The 21,386-nt window shown below is 48.0% G+C and overlaps 2 protein-coding genes across 4 annotated transcripts in view; both read left to right on the top strand.

Annotated features, from left to right (window-relative positions):
• The first annotated feature begins 716 nt into the window (after positions 1-716).
• Positions 717-12,760, top strand: PEX11B (peroxisomal biogenesis factor 11 beta). 3 transcript variants are annotated; one of them, XM_038383098.2, is made up of 4 exons: positions 717-1,148; positions 9,107-9,222; positions 9,510-9,711; positions 11,173-12,760. In XM_038383098.2, exons 1-4 carry the CDS (start codon positions 1,108-1,110, stop codon positions 11,537-11,539), a joined length of 726 nt encoding a protein of 241 aa, XP_038239026.1. In that variant the 5' UTR covers positions 717-1,107; the 3' UTR covers positions 11,540-12,760. The 3 variants fall into 3 exon arrangements, with proteins under 3 accessions (XP_038239026.1, XP_038239025.1, XP_043357842.1); XM_038383097.2 differs by having other exon boundaries at positions 719-1,084; XM_043501907.1 differs by lacking the exon at positions 717-1,148 and adding an exon at positions 5,146-5,347.
• Positions 12,761-12,899: 139 nt separating this feature from the next.
• Positions 12,900-21,386, top strand: part of LOC119847898 (perilipin-2-like) — a 48,559-nt gene continuing 40,072 nt past the window's right edge. The window contains exons 1-4 of the mRNA XM_038383096.2: positions 12,900-13,180; positions 18,072-18,149; positions 19,385-19,578; positions 20,712-20,791. Of these exons, the coding sequence (XP_038239024.2) occupies positions 19,440-19,578; positions 20,712-20,791 (219 nt within the window). The 5' untranslated portion in view covers positions 12,900-13,180; positions 18,072-18,149; positions 19,385-19,439. The remainder of the gene's footprint in view (positions 13,181-18,071; positions 18,150-19,384; positions 19,579-20,711; positions 20,792-21,386) is intronic.

The following is a 21,386-nucleotide window of genomic DNA, read 5'->3' as shown; positions in this document are numbered from 1 at the left end:
TTCCAGCTCTGCCATTGGCTCGCTGTGTGACTTTGAACAAGTCACTTCCCCTCTTCCAGTGCCTCACTTTTCCACTCTGTGAAATAGGGACAGTGGTACTGACCCACTTTCCAGGGAGGCTGTGAGCATGTTAATTCATTAATGTTGATAGAGCTGTGAGACCCTCCGACAGGAGATAGAGAAAGGGAGTAAATTATTTACATTTAACTAAGAGTTGTTATGATTTCCTCTGGGGGAGAAGTAAAGGGGAGGCAGATGTATTGTCTTGGGGGAGTTACACAGACAAATCCCTGGCCATTGAGGGGTGCAGGGGGGGGAGGTAGGGGGCTGAGTTATGAGGGGATTGGGGTGCTGGAATGGGGTACTGGATTGGGTGGACTGGATGAAGGGGTGCTGATTTGGGGGACTGGGAGATAGGAGCTGAGGGAAAGGATGGTTTAACTGGGACTTGGTCCTGCTTTGAGCAGGGGGTTGGACTAGATGACCTTCTGGGGTCCCTTCCAACCCTGATATTCTATGATTCTATGATTCTATGAAAGGGGGCTCTGGCCCGAGCCTAGGGATAGGCCTGCTGGAGAATCTTCTCTGTAACCGGCAGGGAAGGGGTGCGGGCCGGGGGCTGCAGAAAGAACAGCTGCTGCCCTTCCTCCGCTGGGCTCCAGGGGGCGCAGCCAAACCGCGTTGGTTTCGCCAAGTTTGACCCCTGCGCGCCACCGTTTCATTCCCGGAAGTGGCTGCCACCGCCTCGCCTGTGACCGGCGGGGACTTCAACACCCCCTCCCCCCGGGAACGGAGCGACCTGCCCGCCTCCGTTCTCCCCCGGTTTAGACTCCTGCACCGGGCGGCCCCAGGCGGAGCTCCCCCTCCCCCACGGCGGAGCTGCAGCGGGAGGCCCAAGGCAGAGGCGCCCCAGGCGGAGCTGCAGCGGGAGGCCCAGGGGAGGAGGGTGAGAGGACCCTGTAATCAGCTCGCCTGGGAAGCCGCGAAGACCTCGGGCCTGGCTGTGGCTGGAGGAGGGCAGCAGCACCATGGATTTCTGGGTGCAGTTCAGTGCCCAGAGCCAAGCCAAGGAGCGGGTTTTCAGGTGTGGTATCAGCCCAGCAAAATATGTGGGGGAAGTCTGGGGCCGAACAAGCCAAGGGTTGCCGGTGAGTAGCGGGTCGCCCCTGCGCCAGAGGGAAGAGATTGAGGTGACCCTGGGGTGAATCCTGGCTTCATGGGATCATCCCGGGAATGGTACCTGAATTCAGTCGCCAGGCCCTATGAAATTCGGCCCTGTGAAATTCCATTGTGACATTAGTGTCAAAACAGTCACATGTTGCAGCAAATGCGCCACTAGAGTCAGGCCTGGTCTGCAGTTCAAGGTTTTGCTGGCATACCTGCATCGGGGTGGGGGGAATCACACCCTGAACCCACCTAGCTATGCCAGTGAAAGACTCTGTGTAGATTTAAGTATCCGGGGGTAGCTGTCTTAGTCTGTGTCCACAAAAACAACAAGGAGTCCGGTGGCACCTTAAAGACTAACAGATTTATTTGGGCATAAGCTTTCGTGGGTAAAAACCCACTTCTTCAGATGCATGGAGTGAAAATTACAGATGCAGGCATTATATACTGACATATGCCTCCATCTGTAATTTTCACTCCATGCATCTGAAGAAGTGGGTTTTTACCCACGAAAGCTTATGCCCAAATAAATCTGTTAGTCTTTAAGGTGCCACGGGACTCCTTGTTGTTTGTGTAGATTTAGTTACAGTTACAAAAAAGTCCTTTTGGGTACATCTATGCAGCCTGCAGCAGCGAGCCTCCCAGCCTGGATCAACATACTTGAGGTTAACTTGTGTGGGGTGTGCTAGCACTCTGAAAAAGTTGTGTAGACCATGCTTTGTTAGTTGCATCCCAGGCTCTGAACCCAAGGGGTGAGGGTGGGCTTCAGAGCACATGCTCCAGCCTGACTGCAACTTCAAAGCGCTGTCTACACAGCTATTTTCAGGATGCTGGCATGAGCTCCTCAAGCTTGAGTCTGCTGATCTGGGCTGGGAAGCTCTCTGTTGCAAGCTGCATAGACATTCCCTTTGTCAGTACAGCTTGTTTCATTCAGGAAACTAGTATAAGTTATACAGTACCAGCAAATAATCTTTTTTGCCAGTATAAGTTATGTCTCTAGTAAGAAGGTTAGCCGGTATAGCTATACAACAAACCCTTTCTAGTCTGGACAAGGCATCAGTCCCTGTGGAATCCTAATCACTTGCTGTTTTTGTTGGCTCACCAGAATGCTTGGCCTCTCCCTTCTTTCCCCAACCCTTGTGATTTTCATGGATTTTCAGGGCTGAGGTTTATGTGGGACAGAGGCAAACTTGCCTATATGATGATCAACAGGTGTCTTGGGAATTTGGCCAGACCAATAGTCCCATCTAAGGGCTTATCTACACAAAAAGTTGTTGCCACTTTAACTGTCCTAGTATGGTAAACATGTACAACCACTGTAGTGTGGGCACAGTTACACCAGTATAGCTTATGGGAAGGGAAATAAGCTATACTAGCCTAAGGCACCTTTAAAATAGTGTAACTGCATCCACTCTGGGGATTGTCCCGATATAACTTTCTGTTAAAAACTACACTCCTAACCAACAGTTTTACTGGTAAAACAGCCTATGTGTTGACCAGGCCTAAGTCTGTTTTCACCAATGCCCATGGTATCTTATGGTTAATGTCCCATGCAATGGTCATGTGCCAAATTATCCTCTGGGCTTGTGGGAAAGACTTTCCTTCTTGACTCCCTGAAGAATGAGACTCAATAGATGAAATTTTATTATAGCTACAAATCTTTGAGATCGGTACCTAATAGTTAAAAAAAGAGCTCTTTGTCTGGTGGGGGAAAAAGCAACAAAACCACCAAACCTACAGAATGTTTCTAAACCTATTCAGGCTGGCGACCCCTTATTTAAAATCCCTTTATATTGACAATAAAAATAAGAGTAAGAAATGTATGTGATAACGGTGTTATGTCTGTGTAATTGATTTCTCTGTGTGTGTGTGTGTGTGTGTGTGTGTGTGTGTGTGTGTCTGTCTGTGTTAAGAGGCTGACAGAGAATATTTGACCTTGAAGAGGAGGGGAGTGGGGGAATGAGATTTGCTTTGCTTTAGACTCTAATAACACTTTCAGTGCCTTGCCATCTCCCTGATTGTCTTTTGTCTCTCTCCTGGTTGAGAAACAGTTCCCTACGGTATCATGTTCCACTGGCTGATCTTTTTTTATGCCATGTATATTTCTGTTTATCTATTTTAAATGTGTTGCTTTTAAATTTTCAGTGTCTCTTTGGTCTTGTAATCCTGCAAAATACCTTCGCTGGGCAATAGTTATTTTATATAATGCACCTTTGTTAGATTTCCCCTCCTATACAGGCCTAATAATCCTATTCTTCTGTAATGTCATGTTGTTTTTCTATGGAGCTGGAATTACCTTGCAATGAACTGGTTAAGCAATATATAGAGAAGGCCGGGGAACAGCAAGCCCTGTAGGTAAGCAGCGAGAAGCTAGTGTTTTCCTGCCTGGAAGCAGCATTGGTCTTGCATATCCCCTTGAAAACCCTCGTCCCAGCCTAGAGAGAGGTTGAATGCATAGAGGATTTCTTTGCTTGTGAAATCCAATTCAGTAGTCATGCTTTTCCCTATGTTCTGGAAAAGCTGGGCTTCCATTTTTTAAAAAAAAGTTTCCATAATTATTGTGGGGTTAGATTTAAATTCTGGTCATTAATAAGCATTTTTTCCCCCAATGGAGCAGGCAAGTTTGGGCATATGTAGGCTTTTTCAGCCAGCCAGAGATGAGAAATCTTTAAAAGATACTTCTTATGAATTTGTTTTCTTGGTAGCTTGTTTTGACTTGTATTCTGTGGCAAATCAAAAGAGGGTGAAGCTTTATGGTGCATTTGGGGCAGAGACTGTCTTTTTGTTCTGTGTTTGTACACGCCTAGCAGCCTGGGGTCCATGTCGAAGGATGGAGCTCCTACTTGCTACTGCATTGCCAATAATAAATATTATTTATTACAGTATTGAAAAATACTCAACAAAGTTCCCCGTTAGTCACTAGAAAAAGCAGTGTGTACTGGATCAGACCCCTATAGGGGAACTGTTGTCAAGATAATTATGTAGTTTTAAACAAATTCTTTTCTTACATTATTAATAGCACCAATTCTGTGACTAGTTTAGTCCCCCAATAAACAATGGAAAACTTCTTAGGCAACCAAAGAGGGAAAACAAGCCTAATCTCTATGTCTAAATTGAACGGAGTCAGTTTGATGGACGCCAGTTTGTGTCAGAAAAGCCTCTAGATTAGGAAAAAGCCATGTATGGGCATTTTGGGGGAAAGTGTGTGTGTGGTCTAATAAATATTAGTATAGAATGGGGAATTAGGATACCTGATTTCTGTTCACAGCTCCATAAGGGAATGTTGGCAAGTAGTTAGAACTGAGGACTGGGTGCCAGGACTCCTGGGTTTATTTCTGGCACCCTTGATTTCTTGAATAGTTTCTTAACTGTGTTGTGCCTCAGTTTTCCCTTTAGTAAAATAGGGATAACACCTATCAGGATGTTATGCTTTATTGTAAAGTGCTTTGGATCGGTGGATAGAAAGGTGCTCTTAAAAGAAAAGAATTAGCTAGTGCAAACTAGTATCTCAAAAAGATTATTTGTTTTGACTGCTGTGTGGGAATGAAAACCATGCAGAAGAACCATCCCCTCTGAACAAATGACTAATAAACCCTTAAGACGAAGGCATAGAAACACTTGTTGTCCCTTTGCTATGAAGTTAATGGGCAGCTTCTGGGATGCGCAGGATCTGACATCAGAGTTTTCAGCGCCACATGATTGCGATTGGAAATACCTTCTAGAAGCAGGTTACTCCTGCACGAAGCAGATATTCAAGAACCTAAAATTTCTGATTTCATCGATTTTTCAGGATTTCATAGTTTCCAAGGCCAGAAGGGACCATTGTGATCACTTCGTCTGACCTCCTGTATAACACAGGCCTTAGAACTTCCCCAAAATAACTCCTGATTTGCTTTGTTCGGTCCCAGAGCTGGGCTAACAAATCACTGCTAGACCTAGGAGACAGTGACGGATTTAAAGGTATGATATATTATGAACCATTGGGTCTAAAAGTGATGTATTCTTCTGAAGAGCTGGGATTCTTAACTTTCCAGTGGTGGTGGTATTAATATTTATTTCTTTTAGAGTAGCACCTACAGGCCCCAACCAAGATCCGGACTCCGTAGTGCCAAGCGTTGTGCATGCAGACAAGACACAGAGTGGGAGGGGAAACGAGCAGGAGACGGGAAGTGGCTTGCCCAGAGTCAGTGGAAAAGCTGGGAATAAAACCCAGGTCTTTTGGCTTCCAGCCCAGGACTTTATCCACTGAACCGCACCAGGTCTCAGTGGTAGATAGTGTCAGCTCCTAACTTGAACAGTTTGAGCTAGGCTGCAACATAGGGTGATCAACTCAGGAATAATGAGCTAGCTCACAAGGAACACAGTGGAACAGGTTAAACTAGTTTCACTGTCCAATAAACTTCTTATTTGTGTCACACAGCCCTTAAATGCCCCACTCTAAGACCAGGGCTCCATTGTGATGGGTGCTAGACAAACAAGTAAAGACGGTCCCTGCTGCAGAGAGCACAGTCAAGGATTGTGACAAGATGCAGCTGAGGAAGAAGCAGATAAAGGGGGTGTGATGGGAGAATGGGCTAGTGGAGAAATCTAGCATGAAGCAACTTTTGTTGTCTTGTTTTAATGATCTAAGGCAGGTGTTCTCACAGTCAAAGTGTAGACTACATCTTAGTAGGAAGTGTCTTCAGTATTGCTAACCACAGTGTTGAAAAATGACGAGTCTGGTCCCTGCAAAATTATGAAATTGTCATAGAAATCACAATATTTAAGGGGGAGAACTTGGTTCTTTGTATTTGCTATCTAGTTTTCTGAGCCTTTAGAGCTAGAAACTTCCTTTTTATTTTAAATTTTTGGATGAGATTCTCCCATAATTCCAAGACTCCTGGAGCTGGAACTTGACGGAAAATAGCAAAAACCGTGAGGCTGGTAAAACAATGGCGAGAGTTGGCAACATTGGTCACTCCTCCCTCTGCAAACATGCCTTGATCCTGCTCTTCCACAAAGAGTGTTGTCCTGTTTCCATGACCCACATGGGTCCTTGGCCTTTGCAGGTTTGGGCAAGATCCTGAGACACGCAGCATTAAAGTCGCTGGGAGCTGGGGCGCTCAATCTCCTTTTCGTATCAAACCTTGTTCCTGTACTCACAAATGGGGCCATTATTTGTGAAACACACTCACTTCAGTTTGATCTAATGTTGAATAGCTTCCATAATGTTTTGTCTTCCTCCCTTGAATTCTCCATGAACATACACATTTTTCCCTGTCTAACACAAGCATGATCAGCAGGCATGTTACATATTTTTCCTGGCTTTGCTTGCTTTTATTCAGATGATGTTTATCTGCTTGAAGTGTTTCCAATTGCTCTGCCTCCCTCCTCCCCCTGCTCCAACTCCAGCCTCATCTGGTTCCTCTTCCTTAAGCAGTCCCTTGGAATTGCATGATTTGAACAGGAAAAACCTCATTGTCAGAAGATGTGGGGGTGCAATCCTCTCATTTTCTCTCCCAAACCTTATTTAGGTTTGCTCCCTCAAACCTGTTGCAGCTGCATTCCTTCCTGTTGAACAGGTCTGAGTTTGGGATCTTCCAAGGATCATCTTAGGAGTGACAAATCCTGACCACAACTGGCACTAATTGGGCCCCCTTCTCAGCAGAGAGGCTGGGGACTGAATTGGTTATGGAGACTAGACACTGTTGCCCAGGGTGGAAATGTAGCTCGTTGGCCGGAGAAAGCTCCCCAGGCTGTCCCTTTTCTGGGGATAAACAGCAGATCAAATCCTGGATATCTATGTGACACATTCTGGGAGGACTAAATTCATTTGAAAGAGCAGTTCAAGAGCAGACAGTAATGTTTTAAAGGTAGGCTGGGGGAGGTAACATTTTCCAACCAAACGTTTTATGAGGAGACCATCGGTAGAAGTCTGCTGAGATTTTTATCAGTGTCTACAGTGCGTCTTTGCATCATTCCCATGAGCAGTGTTAGAGCAAATACTTCTCAGAACCTACTTCAATTTTTTTTTATTTAAAAACAGTTTTGTCTCTGTTAGGTTAAAAGTACTTTGGCTTTACTCAGAGATGAAAGTGTCAGATCTGCAATTTCATACCAAGCCAGATGGTCAAACGGAGCTGTTTATTAAGAAGTCACATGCTCTGAAGTTTGCAAAGAATCCCCTATTTTTTTCCACATATTGAAAGTCAAGGCATGATTTGTTTTCTGATTTCTGTGTGCCCTTTCCAGAAGGGTAGGGGAAGGACATACAAAAGCCTCAAAGTACCCATGACAGTATCCATGAAATGTTTAGCAAATGCTTATGCAAAATGTTTAGCTTGCTAATGTAAGGGTAATACAAATAATAATAATTAATAGTATAGGGGCTAGCATAATGGGGCCCTGACCACAGGTTCCACTGTGAAATGACTAAAAATAATAATTCTCTGGTTGGGAAGCAGTTAAAGCTGTAATCTGGGCCCTAGAATAGAAAACCAATCTTACAAGAGAAGACTAAAAGAGCTTGGGTTTTTTTTAGCTTAGCAAAACCAAGGCTGAGAGGGGGATATGGTTGTTCTCTCTAAATACAGCTGGGGGAAAACAGTGGGAAGAAAGAAGAGCTATTTAAGCTAAAGGGCAGTGTCGGCACAAGAACAAAGTGGGATAAACTGGCCAGGAATATAGGCTGGGAATGAGCTTTCTCACCAGCAGAAGAGTAAAGTTCTGGAATAGCCTCCCAGAAGGAGTTGTGGGGGCAAACAACTTTTAAGCAGTTTGAAAATGGAACTTGATCAGTTTCTGAGCAGGATGGAATGAGGGGGTTGGCTGTGATGGCACGCACTGGACTCAATGACCCAGGAGTCCCTTTCGGTCCTAGTCCTGTGTTCCTAAATTAGGTCTTTATATCGCTAAATAAGTGGCCTCCTTTCCAGAGGTGTTGAAAACCCACGTGTGTTATGGAAATCATTGCATTGCAAGAGCTCAGTTGCACTGAAAATCAGCCCACTTAGGACGTGATGCAGCGGCACTTAAACACTGGCTTCACTGGAACAACTCCAATGCATTAAGTACCTTGTCGAATCAGAGTCTTATTTAGGTGCCTAACTTAGGTACCCAAACTTGAAAAATTTGACCTCAAAGTTGAAAGCCAGGGAAGGGGAGAGGGGAGGGAATTTACCCCTCTCCTCTAGGAAAGAAAATAAGTTGGAAGCTATTGAGTCTAGAGAGAGTTCTGCTTTGCTCCAGGAACTTTCTTCTTAGCAGAATTGAAACTGGTCCCATCAGCTGGGTCCAGAAACTGGCCCATGTTGGGTCATTTGAAAAGACCTGTAAATGCTATCCAAAGATGTGCAGCTGCAATGGGAAAGTGCTAAATATTTCAGGGGATGCCCTTTCTGCATGGCGGGGATGGGGGAGGTCATGTCCCAGGACGACTTAGTTAGCCATCAGATCCTTTATGCTTTTATTTTTAAACCTAAACTCTACAGGGTCTAAAAAGCCTCAGATGAAATGAGCTAGATTGGACTCTGTGTGTGTGTGTGTGTGTGAGTGTGAGAGAGAGAGAGAGAGAGAGAGAGAGAGTGTTTCGTAGAGCTGAGAAGTGAGTTATTCTCCTCATTGGTTAGTCACTGGGCATGGGGTAGAAATGGTAAGCTTTAGAGACCCCTTTCTAAAGTAGCTTGTGGCCAACTTGTGGAACTCCCTGCTGTAGGAGTTTCCTGGCCAGTAATAATATTGATAATTGAATCTCATACTTCAGTATGATGATCATTGCAGGGGTCAGGAAGAAATCTCTCTTCCCTGCCATGGGCAGCACTCCATAGATGGCCAAGCGGGGTAGGAAGAAGAGGGTGTTTCATCTTCTACTGGTGGAGGCAGGAGGCTGGGCTTGTTGGACTCGTCCATTAAGGCAAATCCTGTCTCACTAGGTGCAGTTCCTATACTCGATTGTCTCTTTCAGAGCCGCTCAGTATGCCTGCACTTTGCTCGGCTACACACTGCAGAAGAATGGAGCGAGTGCTGATTTCCTCAACAGGATCAAACAGCTCGAGGCTCACATGAGCCTGGGGCGCAAGCGTAAGTGAAACCTTCTTCTCAGAGGGGATGTAATGGGAGGCTTCCCGGGTCTCTGGACAAGAGAAACCCAGTTTTTCTTACCCTGCTAATTACCTTCGATTGTAATTTTGTGCCACAATGCTGGATGGGGGTGGTCGGTGGCCCCGCAGCGTCGCGTGGAAGGCAGGAGGGATGTGTCAGTTATCCCAGATCACTGGCCCATTTGGCATCAGTGACTTGCTTAGTAGGTTGTGCCAACAGCACGGAGTGTCTGGCTGACTCTTCATTCAACCTGCTTGATGTTCCAGTGTTCCGGCTGGGAAACTCAGCGGATGCCCTGGAGTCGGCGAAGCGAGCCATTCACCTCTCAGATGTGGTCTTGCGCTTCTGCATCACCGTCAGCAACCTGAACAGAGCCATGTACTTTGCCTGTGACAACATCCTGTGGGCGGGGAAGTCGGGCCTTCTCCCTCACATGGATCAGGAAAAGTGGAGCCAGCGGTCCTTCAGGTGAGGCTGGGCTCATGCCATTCGCTTTTCCTGGTAATGGATGATCCTGCCTGGTAAATGTGTGTGCGTGTGTCGGGGGTGGAGAGTTTCTGACAAAATCTTGCTAACTATAGGTGTTGCTACAGAAATAACATGGCTCTGCCTTTTCCCTGCTCCCTATCACTTTCCATCCCAAAGCACCTTGCTAACCTTACATACAGGAATCACTTTGCCCAGCACTGAACTGCAGCCACCTCTGGGGTGGACCATGGGAACGGTTCAACAGCCCGCAGCAATTTCTATGGCTGCAGCTCATTGAAGCAAAGCCATAGAAATTCCTTGGGAAGTGCTAGTAGAATATAAAGATCTACTTTTGAATTTGCATAAGACGATGGAGTTGGCACCCCTACGCTTGCAAGAAAAAATGGCCAAGGCTCTTTATTAGCAGCAATGATAATATTTAACGCAGCAGATTGCGTCTGCAGATCTCAGGGCTGCACAGAAATGGGTAAGTATCATTATCCGTGGTTTTACACACGAGGAAACTGAGACACAGAGCAGCTCACCCTTCCCCCGCACCGTCCCAGGCACACAACAAGGTTGCAGCAGCGCTGGGAATAGAACCGGGATCTGGTGCTGCATCCTGTGCACTGAACTGTGCAGCTTCTGACATCCACGCGGGGTCAGTGAGGTCATTTTAACACCCCACATGTCGGGCTGGGTGCATGTGAATGTCTGGGGTGGAAGAATCTGCCTTAGCCATGTTGCCTTCCAATAGTGTGACCTGTCCTGTCACGCAGCTGACCCTCAGAAGGGATTCTAGTAACACTTCCCTAGCATCTGTCCAGAGATCCCAAAGCTCTTGACAGACATGAAGCCTTCTGCCCCTTGTGGGAGGTAAGATGTGTTGCATCCGTCCAATGGCTGGCTAAAGCAAAGCACAAAAGAGATGATGGGATTTGTCCAAGGTCATTCCAGTAGAATCCCAATTCACAGCTTTAGCCTTCAGTCACATGTCCTGCTAGGAGCTGGGAATAGAACTCAGGTGTCTCAGCCTGTAGACTGGCCACTGAATAACACGTCCTTCTACATTTATATTCTGATGAAGATGCTTCGGTTCTGTCCAAGCTGCCGTCGGGAGGTGTGATTGGAACACATGCACCCCTGCCCAAGGTAGCTTTACTAGAGCCAGGTCAGGTTCTGATGGTGACATGGGCAGTGGCACAGGCTCACCAGTGCCCTGGGTATGTACTCGAGCCACCACCACCCATGCTGTTGCTGCTTCGCTGCTATTGGTACTTGATCCAGCTCTGTTAAAACTAGCTCAGGTATGTCTGCATGTGCTGCAGTCGCACCCCCCGCTGCAGTAACTAGCCTTAGGGGGCCACCCTCTCTTGCTGGAGCCCGTGGGAGTTTTGTCCCTTTAGTGGACAGTAAATATTAGCTGATAAACCCTTTCTCCTTCCCCCTTCTGCCTGTCAGATATTACTTCTTTGCGCTGATCCTGAACCTGAGCAGGGACGCCTACGAGATCCGGCTCCTGATGGAGCGGGAGGCATGTGGGAAGCGTCCGAAGGGCAGCGAGACCAGGCACGTGCTCCGAGCAGACAGCAGTCTCCAGCAGCTGGTGCTGAGGCTGAAAGTCCAGCTGCACCTTCTTGTGCACGTGCTGAGGAGCAACCCGCCTCTGCTTGTGGACGTGGTGAAAAACGCCTGCGATATCTTCATCCCATTGGACAAGCTGGGGCTGTACAAGACCAACCCGGGCTTTGTGGGGCTGTGCGGCCTTACCTCCTCCATCCTCTCTATCCTCACCATCGTTCATCCCTGGCTCAAACTTAAACCTTAACAGGGAGGACTCGCTGGTTGGTAGAGAGATGTGAAGCCTTTGCCTCTATGTTGCTGGTTCAAGGCCAGCTCATGATGTTAGGGGCCCAAGGTTGCTACCATCCAGTGGCTGGTACACACTAAATTTCGGTGGTGGGGGCTCGATCCTGTGATAGAACAAGCATTCACGGTCCATCACCAGAATTGATACTAATTCACAGCCTTAGCCAGGGACTGGATGAACCATAGAGACTGAGCTCCCTTCTTGTCCCTACAGGAGTTCCGTGCCTCGGTTTCCCCATCTGTAAAGCCAGGAGGTAGCAAGTAGGGAGGCCTTTGTTGCTGCTGCCCGTGTTCTACCTGGTCTATGGATACAGAGTGGACTTCGGTCTCCGTGGCTGGTCCATCTGCCACCTTTCATGTGAAAGTCCTTTTTTAAATATAACACTTGAAGTATTGTGAGTAACAAGTGCCTGGAGTTCGTGGCTAGAGACTCCTGGGGTGAATTGCTAAGCCCCGGTTTATTAGGCATGCCAGATAACTTTGAAAGGTGCCGGGGAAGCTCGCCGAGTAGTGGCACTTAACAGTGATGACGTGGTATGTCCTAGCGTGCGCTGGCGGAGTGCAGGCTGCAGCATTTCCAGCCGTTTCCTTTGGATGCCGTGCCTGGAAACCGTGGATTTTCCTGCTGCCCTGGCAGCAACATTAGGTTAGGTTTGATGGTAGGAAAATGAAGGTAAACAGCAATATTCAGTCTCTCCTCCTGCCTCTCCTATTTGTTTCAGCCTGGCTCTGTTTTTCCATTGTTTATAAAGCACACAGGGATGTTCAGGCATGGAGCGTGGTGACCTGTGAAAGCGGGTAAGTGAAACTGACATGATCCGCACCAATTTGCAGCAATGGGTAGAGACCGTAAGATGGGGTGTAATCTCAGCGCAGGGACAGGACTGAGGACTCCTGGTTCTGTTTTTTTTTTTTTTTTTTTTTCCCCTTGTGCCCTGAATGACTGTGGACCTTCATGTCTCTGTGCCTCACTTTCCCCATCTGTAAAGTAGGAATAACACAGACCTACCCTCCTGTTCACCCAGCTAGCCAAATGCTCACCCAGCTGTTTTTTTTAATGGCTTCTTTGGTGTACTTTATTAAACTGGAGAGGAGGAGAAAACAAATGGTGCAATGCTACCTTTGAATGGAAATCTGTATTGAGATTGTTTTCATAATAAACGTATGTGCTGATCTGAAATTACCACTTTACTGGAGTTTATCAAGTTCTGTTTCTCTGTGCAAAGTCAGAACATCAATGCAGCCCTCTAGACTGATGGCTGATCTGGCTGCAGAGAGATTTTTATCACCCAGCAATGGGTAGTCTCAGACCAAGGACTGCATTTATACCTAAAGCCACTGCATTCTTTGGTGATCCCTGTTAATTATGTACGTAGGGTAATGAGAATGATCTCGCTTGTGTTTAACCTGTCACGTGGATGCTCTTAGCGATCAATGCTCTTCTTCCATGCCTTCAGGACTCATCCGCATCCACCCACCCTTCCTTACAAGCATCCCAGAGAACTTTGTCTATTGCTGCATTAGGACTCAGAACCACTGCTGCCCTTGTGAAGAAAACCCCTGGCTGTGCACATACATACATAAACATTCATTCACCCAGGTAACTTGGATTTTAGCTGCCTTGAACTATGATAAGCTATAGCAAGAGAGAACTGATGGCTTGTTAGCCAAATTGCAAAGGGTTATAAGAGGAATTGGGCTCCAGACTTTCAGTTGGGTCACAGCTCTGCCACCGCCTGCAAAATGAAGATGTTTTAAATTGTCAAGGTAAAATGTAAGCAGAGTTGTCTTTGTGGATACCTGAGCCTTGTATGCATTATGCAGGTGTTAATCTCCGTCTGAGTACAGAGCCTGTAGAAGATCACATATCAATAAGAATAACGTAGCTGTTAAGTGGCGTCATTGCATAATGTTAGATGTAGCTCTGTCACTTTGTAATGTTGGTGAAGGAGAGAGTAGATCGAACATAAATCAGTTAAACGGGCGGGATTGAAGCTAAGTAAAAATATCACTGTAAATTATTTTCGGTCTATTTATTAACCTGCTCTTCTGCCACTAGCAAACCCAGCTAGTTTGGGTTATAAAGAAGAAGGTTAACATGAAGGTTTTGACATTTTAGAGCAATATTGTTAAGTTTCTTGAAGTTTAAAATGTACAATAGACAGCCGCAAAGTGTCTCTAACAATCACATTGTCAGTTTGATGTAAATACTGTACAATTAAGTTGTAAATCGTTTAAAAAGAGAGACAAGGTGGGAGAGGTAATATCTTTTATTGGACCAACTTTTGGTGAAAGAGAAGCTTTTGTGCTTACACTGAGCTCTTCCTCAGGTTTAAGAAAACATAGGGCAGTTTGCAAAATAATGAATTAAAAAGCAAATCTGCTGCTATTTTCCTGTCATCTTGTGTGTCTTAATTTGCAACAGATATTTATTTGGGGGAGGCAGCATTCACATGGTAATTTACAAGGGCAAGGAGGATTGGAGCCATTACAGCGGGGTTGTAGTTGGGAGCATGGTTTGGACATAAGAACTGCCATACTGGGTCAGACCAAAGGTCCATCTAGCCCAGTATCCTGTCTTCTGACAGTGGCCAGTGCCAGGTGCCCCAGAGGGAATGAACAGAACAGGTAATCATCAAGTGATCCATCCCCTGTCACCCATTTCCAGCTTCTGGCAAACAGAGGCTAGGGACACCATCCCTGCCCATCCTGGCTAATAGCCATTGATGGACCTGTTCTCCATTAATTTATCTATTTTTTTTGAGCCCTGTTATAGTCTTGGCCTTCACAACATCCTCTGGCAAGGAGTTCCACAGACTGTGTGTTGTGTGAAAAAGTACTTCCTTTTATTTGTTTTAAACCTGCTGCCTATTAATTTCATTTGGTGAGCCCTAGTTCTTGTGTTCTGAGGAGTAAATAACCCTTGTTTACTTTCTCCACACCAGTCATAATTTTATAGACCTCTATCATATCCCCCCTTAGTCCTCTCTTTGAAAAGTCCCAGTCTTATTAATCTCTCCTCATACATACAGCTGAGTGCATTCCAGAGGCAAAACATTGGCTATTCATAGATCTTATATGAGCAATGGATAAGAGTCCTCCCCTGGCAGAGATGATCAGACTTTGCACTTATGTTGCAAAGCCGGTATGGTCCAGCAGATTGGCCACTGAACTGGAGCTCATGAGAACTAGAGAGAGGAAAACGCGGCGAAGAGAAGGGAAGTGACTTGTTCACAAAGCAAGTCAGTGGCAGAGCATACCCAGTAAGTAGGGCACTGGACTGGGAGTGGCATTCACCACCTGTTGCCACTGTTCCTTAGAAAAGTCACAGCTGATGTACTGTCTGAGAGGCTCAGCTATTTCAGCAAAGGGGCGTTTTGATTTTTCCCAGCATTTTTGAGGCGGCTTTGAGACGACCTTGTGAAGTAAGCTGTCCTGATAGTGGCCCTGCCTTCATGCCCAGTCATAGGGAGATAGATACCAGTCGAAGGTGGAAGGTTGGAAACTGACGTTTTCCGGGTCCCACCAGCGTTGGTCATGGCCCCAGTGACGACTAGAGCTCCAAGCTACTACACTGCATTCAGCAGACACAATACTTAGGTCGTGGGTATATATCCATGAGGTTAGAGCACCAGCACCGCATGAATGGCCGGCAAGCTGAGAAGGGTTATGACTCTTAACTGGATTTTAGTTCATGTCTTCTCGATGTGTTGTCAAGAGGACCCAGAGCAGTCGAGCTTTATCCCCAGATAAGTAGGGTATGGTTCAAAAACAATTGGCGGATAGGTGAAAGGGGTCTGCAAAATAACGAACCGGTCTTCCCAGCATCCCTCCTGAATCCATTTCTAATTAGGCTATTTTGCAGACTTCCTGTAGCATCGACATCTCTCCAGATGACCTCAGAGAGAGATTTGACAAGGGGACGAGCGCTAACCACTGGAACTCATCGAGTTCACATGAACATGTGTCGGGGCTCATCTCCCTTTTCAAACAAACAAAAAAAGGGTCAGAAATCTGGCTATGCTTTGTGCCATGTGGGAATGAAACCTATCCCTCCCCCCACCTCACTGAGGGGTTCTCCCCTTGGAAAAGGGGGACTCTGACCCAAAATTCTATCCTGCTCTCCTGTATAGCTGACTATGTTAATGAGCTCTTATCTGGCTGCATATAAATCTAAAACCGTGTATCACTTCAGATGTATTTGATGCTCTGCTCTTTATGTCAGCTTGAGGTTATGTGCATGCTACAGAGGCACAGCTATGGAGCTGCAGGTGCCTCCTACGTTGACGGTTTTTCCATCGGTGCAGGTAACTCACCTCCCCAAGAGGCAGTAGCTCGGTTGATGGAAGAATTCTTCTGTCAAACTAGCTGCATCTGCACTGTGGGTTAGGTCGACCTAACAGCGTTGCACAGGGCATGACATTTTTCACAGCTGAGAGCAATGGAGCTAGGTTGACCGAAGTTTTAGGGGTAGACCAGGCCCGATGCTTTCCTCTTCTTTTTTCAGAAAGAGCAGCTTGTTCTGGGGGGAGGGGTGATACCAGGAGATGCAACAAACAAGCAGTTCTAAGCGCTAGCTTTACAGGTGCTTAGTAAGAGAGAAATTGCTCCTTCGGGTGGCCAACTTGAGCCTGAGAAGGAGACAGAATTTACCAATGTACATTGCCAAAGAGCCACAGTAATACGTCAGCAGCCCCCCATCAGCTCCCCCTGCTCCCAGCATCTTCAGCCTGCCAATCAGCTCCTCCTCCTCCCTCCCTGCACCTCCTGATCAGCTGTTTCATGGTGTGCAGGAAGCTCTGGGGTGGGGGGAGGAGCGAGGGTATGGCAGGCTCAGGGGAGGGGGTGGGAAGTGGTGGTGTAGGGGTAGGTCCTGTGAAGAGCCAGGAGTTGAGCAGTGAGCACCCCATGGCCCATTGGAAAGTTGGCACCTGTAGCTCCAGCCCTGGAGTTGGTGCTTGTACAAGGAGCTGCATGTTAACTTCTGAAGAGCCGCATGGGGCTCCCGAGCCACAGGTTGGCCGCCCCGACGTAGGCACTAGGGCTTTCTGTAGCGGTGTGCAAATCTGGACAAAGGCTGCAGTATGATTTTAACATCCCCCTTACCACGTAAAGTGCTGTACTGACTCATGCGGTTGCACCAAGGTTTGAAGGGTCAGTGTTAGTGACGGGTTTGAAAAAAGAGAGCAGTTATCACATCTCTTTTAACCGGTAGAGAGTTGCAAGCGTGGGGCCTGATCCTTGACTCCCCTGAGTAGTGCCATGAAAAGCAAGGGGATTAGTCATGTGAGTGGAGTTTTGTGGGCAGGATCGGGCCCTAGATAAGGAGCTAGCCGGGTTTGACCGCAAAGACTGGGGCAAATCTCCAAGTTTCACATTTCCTGTTTCCATTTCTATTTGGGGTAGGGGAAAGAGAAAACCCCTTTTGTTTTAATGGGAAGAATCAACACCACCAGTGTGACCCAGGAGTGTCTCAGTGCCACCTGGAATGGGCACAGAGGCCTGCAGGCAGGTTAGGGGAATCTCCTGAGTCTGGCATCTATGTTCTAGTTCATCAGAGCCTGTCTCAAATGAAAGCCGATCTTACGCAGGTCACCTGTGTCATTGTGAAATGTGGCTCTGGGTGCGAGGGGAGAGGTCACGTCTCTATACTGCAAAAAGTGTTTGGCTTATCTGTGTCTGGGGCAGGCAGGTGGGTGAAAACCAGGGTGAGATCTTCATCCTGCCATCTGTCTGTGTAACCACAGCGTGGTCTGGTTCATGAGAGTCACCTGCCGCCAGTCTAAACTGAATGCAAAGGAAGGACTGTGAGAACTTCAGGAAGAGAAAAACAGCAGGGGTGGGGTGGGGGGGGGAAGAGAAACCTTACCTTGAGGTTCACTTCAAAGGTTTGCGCTGCTGTGTTCGGGGGGTGGGGGAGAAGACCCCCTGGCACCCTTCGCTGAAGAAGAAAATGGACAATGAGTTGGCTTGCTGCAAAGGTGTTCTCAGACAGGTGGGGTTGAAAATGCCGAAGAGGACACTGGGCCAGAGAAACGTCGTTAGATGGGGGGGTTAAGCTGTTAAGTTTAGGGTCTGGGAAGCGTGTTATGATTGCACTGTGTCATCCTTTGTTCCTTTGGGCACAGCACGCCTGGATAGTCTGCATGGCTCCGGATCAGGCGCTGGACGCTACAGGGAACGCTCTGAGGGCACCGGGGTTGGTGTGAGTCTTTTGTTAAATTGTAGAGGGAGCGGGACCTGCTCTGGCCTGGAAGGCGCAGAGTTAGGGGTGCTGATGCACAAGTGGGCATGGATAAGACTTTCACCGAAGGGCAGGTGGGGACGAGGCTCTGGCTGCAAACAACAAAAAGAGCCAAAAATCTTGCAGAGCAGCAGGAGTTTGAGCAGGCTGGGGTGGCGGCTGTGATTTTTATCTCCTTGCCCTAATAATCTGAGGTACTAAGTCAGTGGGAATCTTTCCTGATTGAGGGCTTTGGGATTTGTTCCAGATGGAGCAGCGAGGAGAAAGGAATGGGAAGAACGCAGGCAGCAGAGAGGAAACCAGTGCAAGGAATGTATTCAACAATGTGTGTAATTTTGAGGGGGGGTTGCTGGCAGGGCTGTCCTTAAGCATAGGCAGCTGCAAAGGGCACCATGAAATTTGGGGCAAATTTGCATGCTGCACCCACTGAAGCACCAGCCCCGGTGACCAGTCCTATCTCCCGGCTGGTCCCCCGCAGGCTGCACCCACTGCAAGGGGCAGGGCCATCCCGGGGGGGGGGGAGGTTCCAGATAACTCCCTCCTCCCCACCTCTTACCCTTCCCCGCTGCTCTGCCCCCAGCCAGGCCTGCCTCGCCCCGCCCCCATCCCCCCTCTTCCCCCAGCGACCCCGCACTCACCGGTGGTGGGAAGCAGAGCACCGCGGCTGGGAGCTGACGGAGGAGAGTGGGCTGGTGCAGGGCTGCTCTGCTTCCCGCCGCTGCTGGTGACCAGACAGCAAGTGTGAAAAATCAGGGCAGGGGGTGGGGGATAATAGGACCCTATATAAGAAAAAGACCCCAACATCAGGGCTGGCCCTATAAAATCAGGACATCTGGTCACCCTAGTGTAGGGGGAATCCCTTATCCAAAGCTGCCTCCTCCGAGCAACACGGCTGGGGCTGGGGCGAGGGAAGTGGAGTGGACTGCTCCTGGCCCCCTGCTAATCCCCTGGGCCACTCTGGGCCTGTGGAGCCTCCAAAAGTGCCCCCCCACAGCTCCTGCCTCCCAGACCCTGGTGGAGGGAAGGCCTGGGGCACCCAAATGGCTAGGGACGGCCCTGGTTGCTGGAGTAGGTGGAACTTGTAGGCATGGCTCTGCACCTACAATTGATTCATTCAGTTAAATGACATTTGTAGAGCATATGGGTCAGTTCTAGAGATGGAGACTTGGGTAGGAGGCGGAGGTCAAAAAAGAACTGCACCACAACTATCAACACAGCATTGCATCCAGGATCTAACTGCCGATACTTTCAGTTAAATAGAACTTGTTAGACTGCGTGAAACCTCTAGTGACTCCCATAACGTTACGTTGTGTTAGGTGGGTGGGGAGGGAGACTGCACAGGGCTTTGAAAGGGAGGACAAGGGGTTTGTTCTTGACGCACTAGAAGCCAGTGAAGGGGTTCCAGGATGGCAGGGTGACTTTAAGGGCTGCGCTTAGCAGATGACATCATGCAGTTGGGTAGCTGCTGTTCAGGCCTGAAGGCAACGGCACTGAAATGCTTCTGTAAAGATGCTCGCCAGCAAGCCTGACTCACGCAAGTCCCATTTCCCTCCTCCCTAGGGCAACACCTTGGCACGCCTAGCCAGTATCCCTCTGTTCAACTCAGCTTATTGCTATGTTCACCTACACGGACATAAAAGGTGCCCACCCCGTGGTGGGTTTCTTCTGCGGCATGGCAGAGCGCAGTGTGAGCACCGTGGTGGGGGTGGCCGTGATGGCAGCCTCTCTGGTCATGCAGAGGCTGGAGGTGCCAAGTGAGTATGACTTGGGGGCGAGGCTTTGAGTGACGTTGCGAATACAGACTAACACGGCTGCTACTCTGAAACCTGTTGCTAGGACTGGTCAGACTGGCTATGGCATGGGAATGGCCCTTTCTTTGCCCCATTTTAATATTTCCATTTCTGGAGCGAAGGCAGAATGGCACCAAAGCATTGGTGGAAGAGTCCAGCCACCATTCCTAACATGCTCTACAAAGGAAGTCTACCCTCCACACGGTGTCCAAACCCACCCCCCTCACCGGGGCTTGGCCTTCTCTCACAAACCTAACAGCAGCAAGATAACCAAGTTCAGCTCAAATCTTCTGCCCAGGCTTGGTTGATCCTAAGGTTCCTCCCACAGGACTACTCAGCCCACACTCTAGATCCTCTTTCCCCAGAAAGCTGCTCCCAGCTCCCTTCTGTCCAAGTAGGATAATGAGCTACCTGCACCAGCAACTCAGCTAACCCTCCTAACAGTTTCGTAATAGACTAGAACCCTGCTACCAAGGTGGGGTGCTTCAGGTCAACAGAGCTACCCTGATCCCATGCCCCTTTTGTGTTCACTCATCCTCTCCAGGATGAGCTTTTAGTGGCAGGAATATTTATGGAAGCAGCAAATTTTAAGTGAATGTTTGGATGTCTCATGCCTCCATTCTCCTTTTAGGTGGGGCTCCCTGGCCAGATTACAGCTCCCAAGATGCACCACAGCATCCTTTCTTTGTGAGGAGAGGCAGTGCATCATGGGAGATGAAGTCCAATGGGGAGCCCAACCCCTATAGGAGAATGGAAGCATGGAGCACCTGGACTACAACTCCCATGAGATACCCTGGCAGTATTTCAAAATTGCAATATTTTGGCTGGGTGCATTTGGTTTTTTGACAGAGAATTTAAGTTTTCTGCCAGAGTGAAACAATTATTGTGAAAAATTTAGTTTAGTTAATAACTCAAGTTACCATTGAAAACCAGTTTGGTGGAAAGTTTTCAACAGCCCTAACTTGAAACCCGAACCCAGATTTGGATCCAGACTTCACAAACACCCCCCAACCCATCCCCTGTAGGCCCGAACCCTACTGAGTCTGAGATGTGGGTGCTCATTTGTGACATGCATATGGCTTTCTCTTGCCCAATAGCTGCGGTTAATAGCTTCACACTGAGAGGAGTGGATGAGCTGGAGGCGAGATTCCCCATTCTGGGTCAGCCAGTGGACGAGGTAAAAGGCCCGTTGCTGGGGTGGGGTTAGGCTTTGAGATCTGACGGAGGTGCGTGGATGCTGTGACTGAGAAAACAACTGAAAAACCATCCCATTTTCCTTGTCATAACTTGTGGGTTCTATTCTGGGAGGGGGGAGTAGGGTCTAGTGGTTAGTGAATGGGGGGGGGGGGGGCTGAAAGTCAGGACTCCTGGTTTCTATTCCCAGCTGTGTAGCCTTGGGTGACTCATGTCCCAGCTCTGTGACTCAATTTCTCCACCTGCAAAAGGGGGATAATCTCTGCCACGCTGTAGGGAGCTGATGAGCCTCAGTTCATTCGTGCTTGTAAAGTACTCCGGGAGCTCCAAGAGCAGGCCCCCCTATTATTGTCAAATAGTCGGGGGAGAAGCTGCCAATTTCATTCTTGTTGGCACCCCTGGTTTGGAAGTATGTAAAAAAGTTATTGATAGACTTGAGTGTGTGGGCACCATCATTACAAATACGCATCGGGCCGGCCTGCTGCCATACAGACCGCCCCGACTGTGATGGCCCCGTCTCTGGCGTAAAGCTCTGGGGGAGATAACTGTGCCAGGGTATTTTCCCAAAAGCTCATATC

Source organism: Dermochelys coriacea, chromosome 24, assembly GCF_009764565.3.
Source record: "Dermochelys coriacea isolate rDerCor1 chromosome 24, rDerCor1.pri.v4, whole genome shotgun sequence".
NCBI lineage: Eukaryota > Metazoa > Chordata > Testudines > Dermochelyidae > Dermochelys > Dermochelys coriacea.
Note: the sequence above shows the minus strand (reverse complement) of the source record. Positions and strands in the feature narration are given on the sequence as shown.

What these genes read in the sequence shown, in the direction of transcription:
- PEX11B (XM_043501907.1), top strand. Translation starts at nt 5,286, where the DNA reads ATGCAGACAAGACACAGAGTGGGAGGGGAAACGAGCAGGAGACGGGAA. An exon ending in CGGGAAGTGGCTTGCCCAGA is followed by an intron (nt 5,348 to 9,106) that starts GTCAGTGGAAAA and finishes TGTCTCTTTCAG; the next exon opens with AGCCGCTCAGTATGCCTGCA. An exon ending in CATGAGCCTGGGGCGCAAGC is followed by an intron (nt 9,223 to 9,509) that starts GTAAGTGAAACC and finishes TTGATGTTCCAG; the next exon opens with TGTTCCGGCTGGGAAACTCA.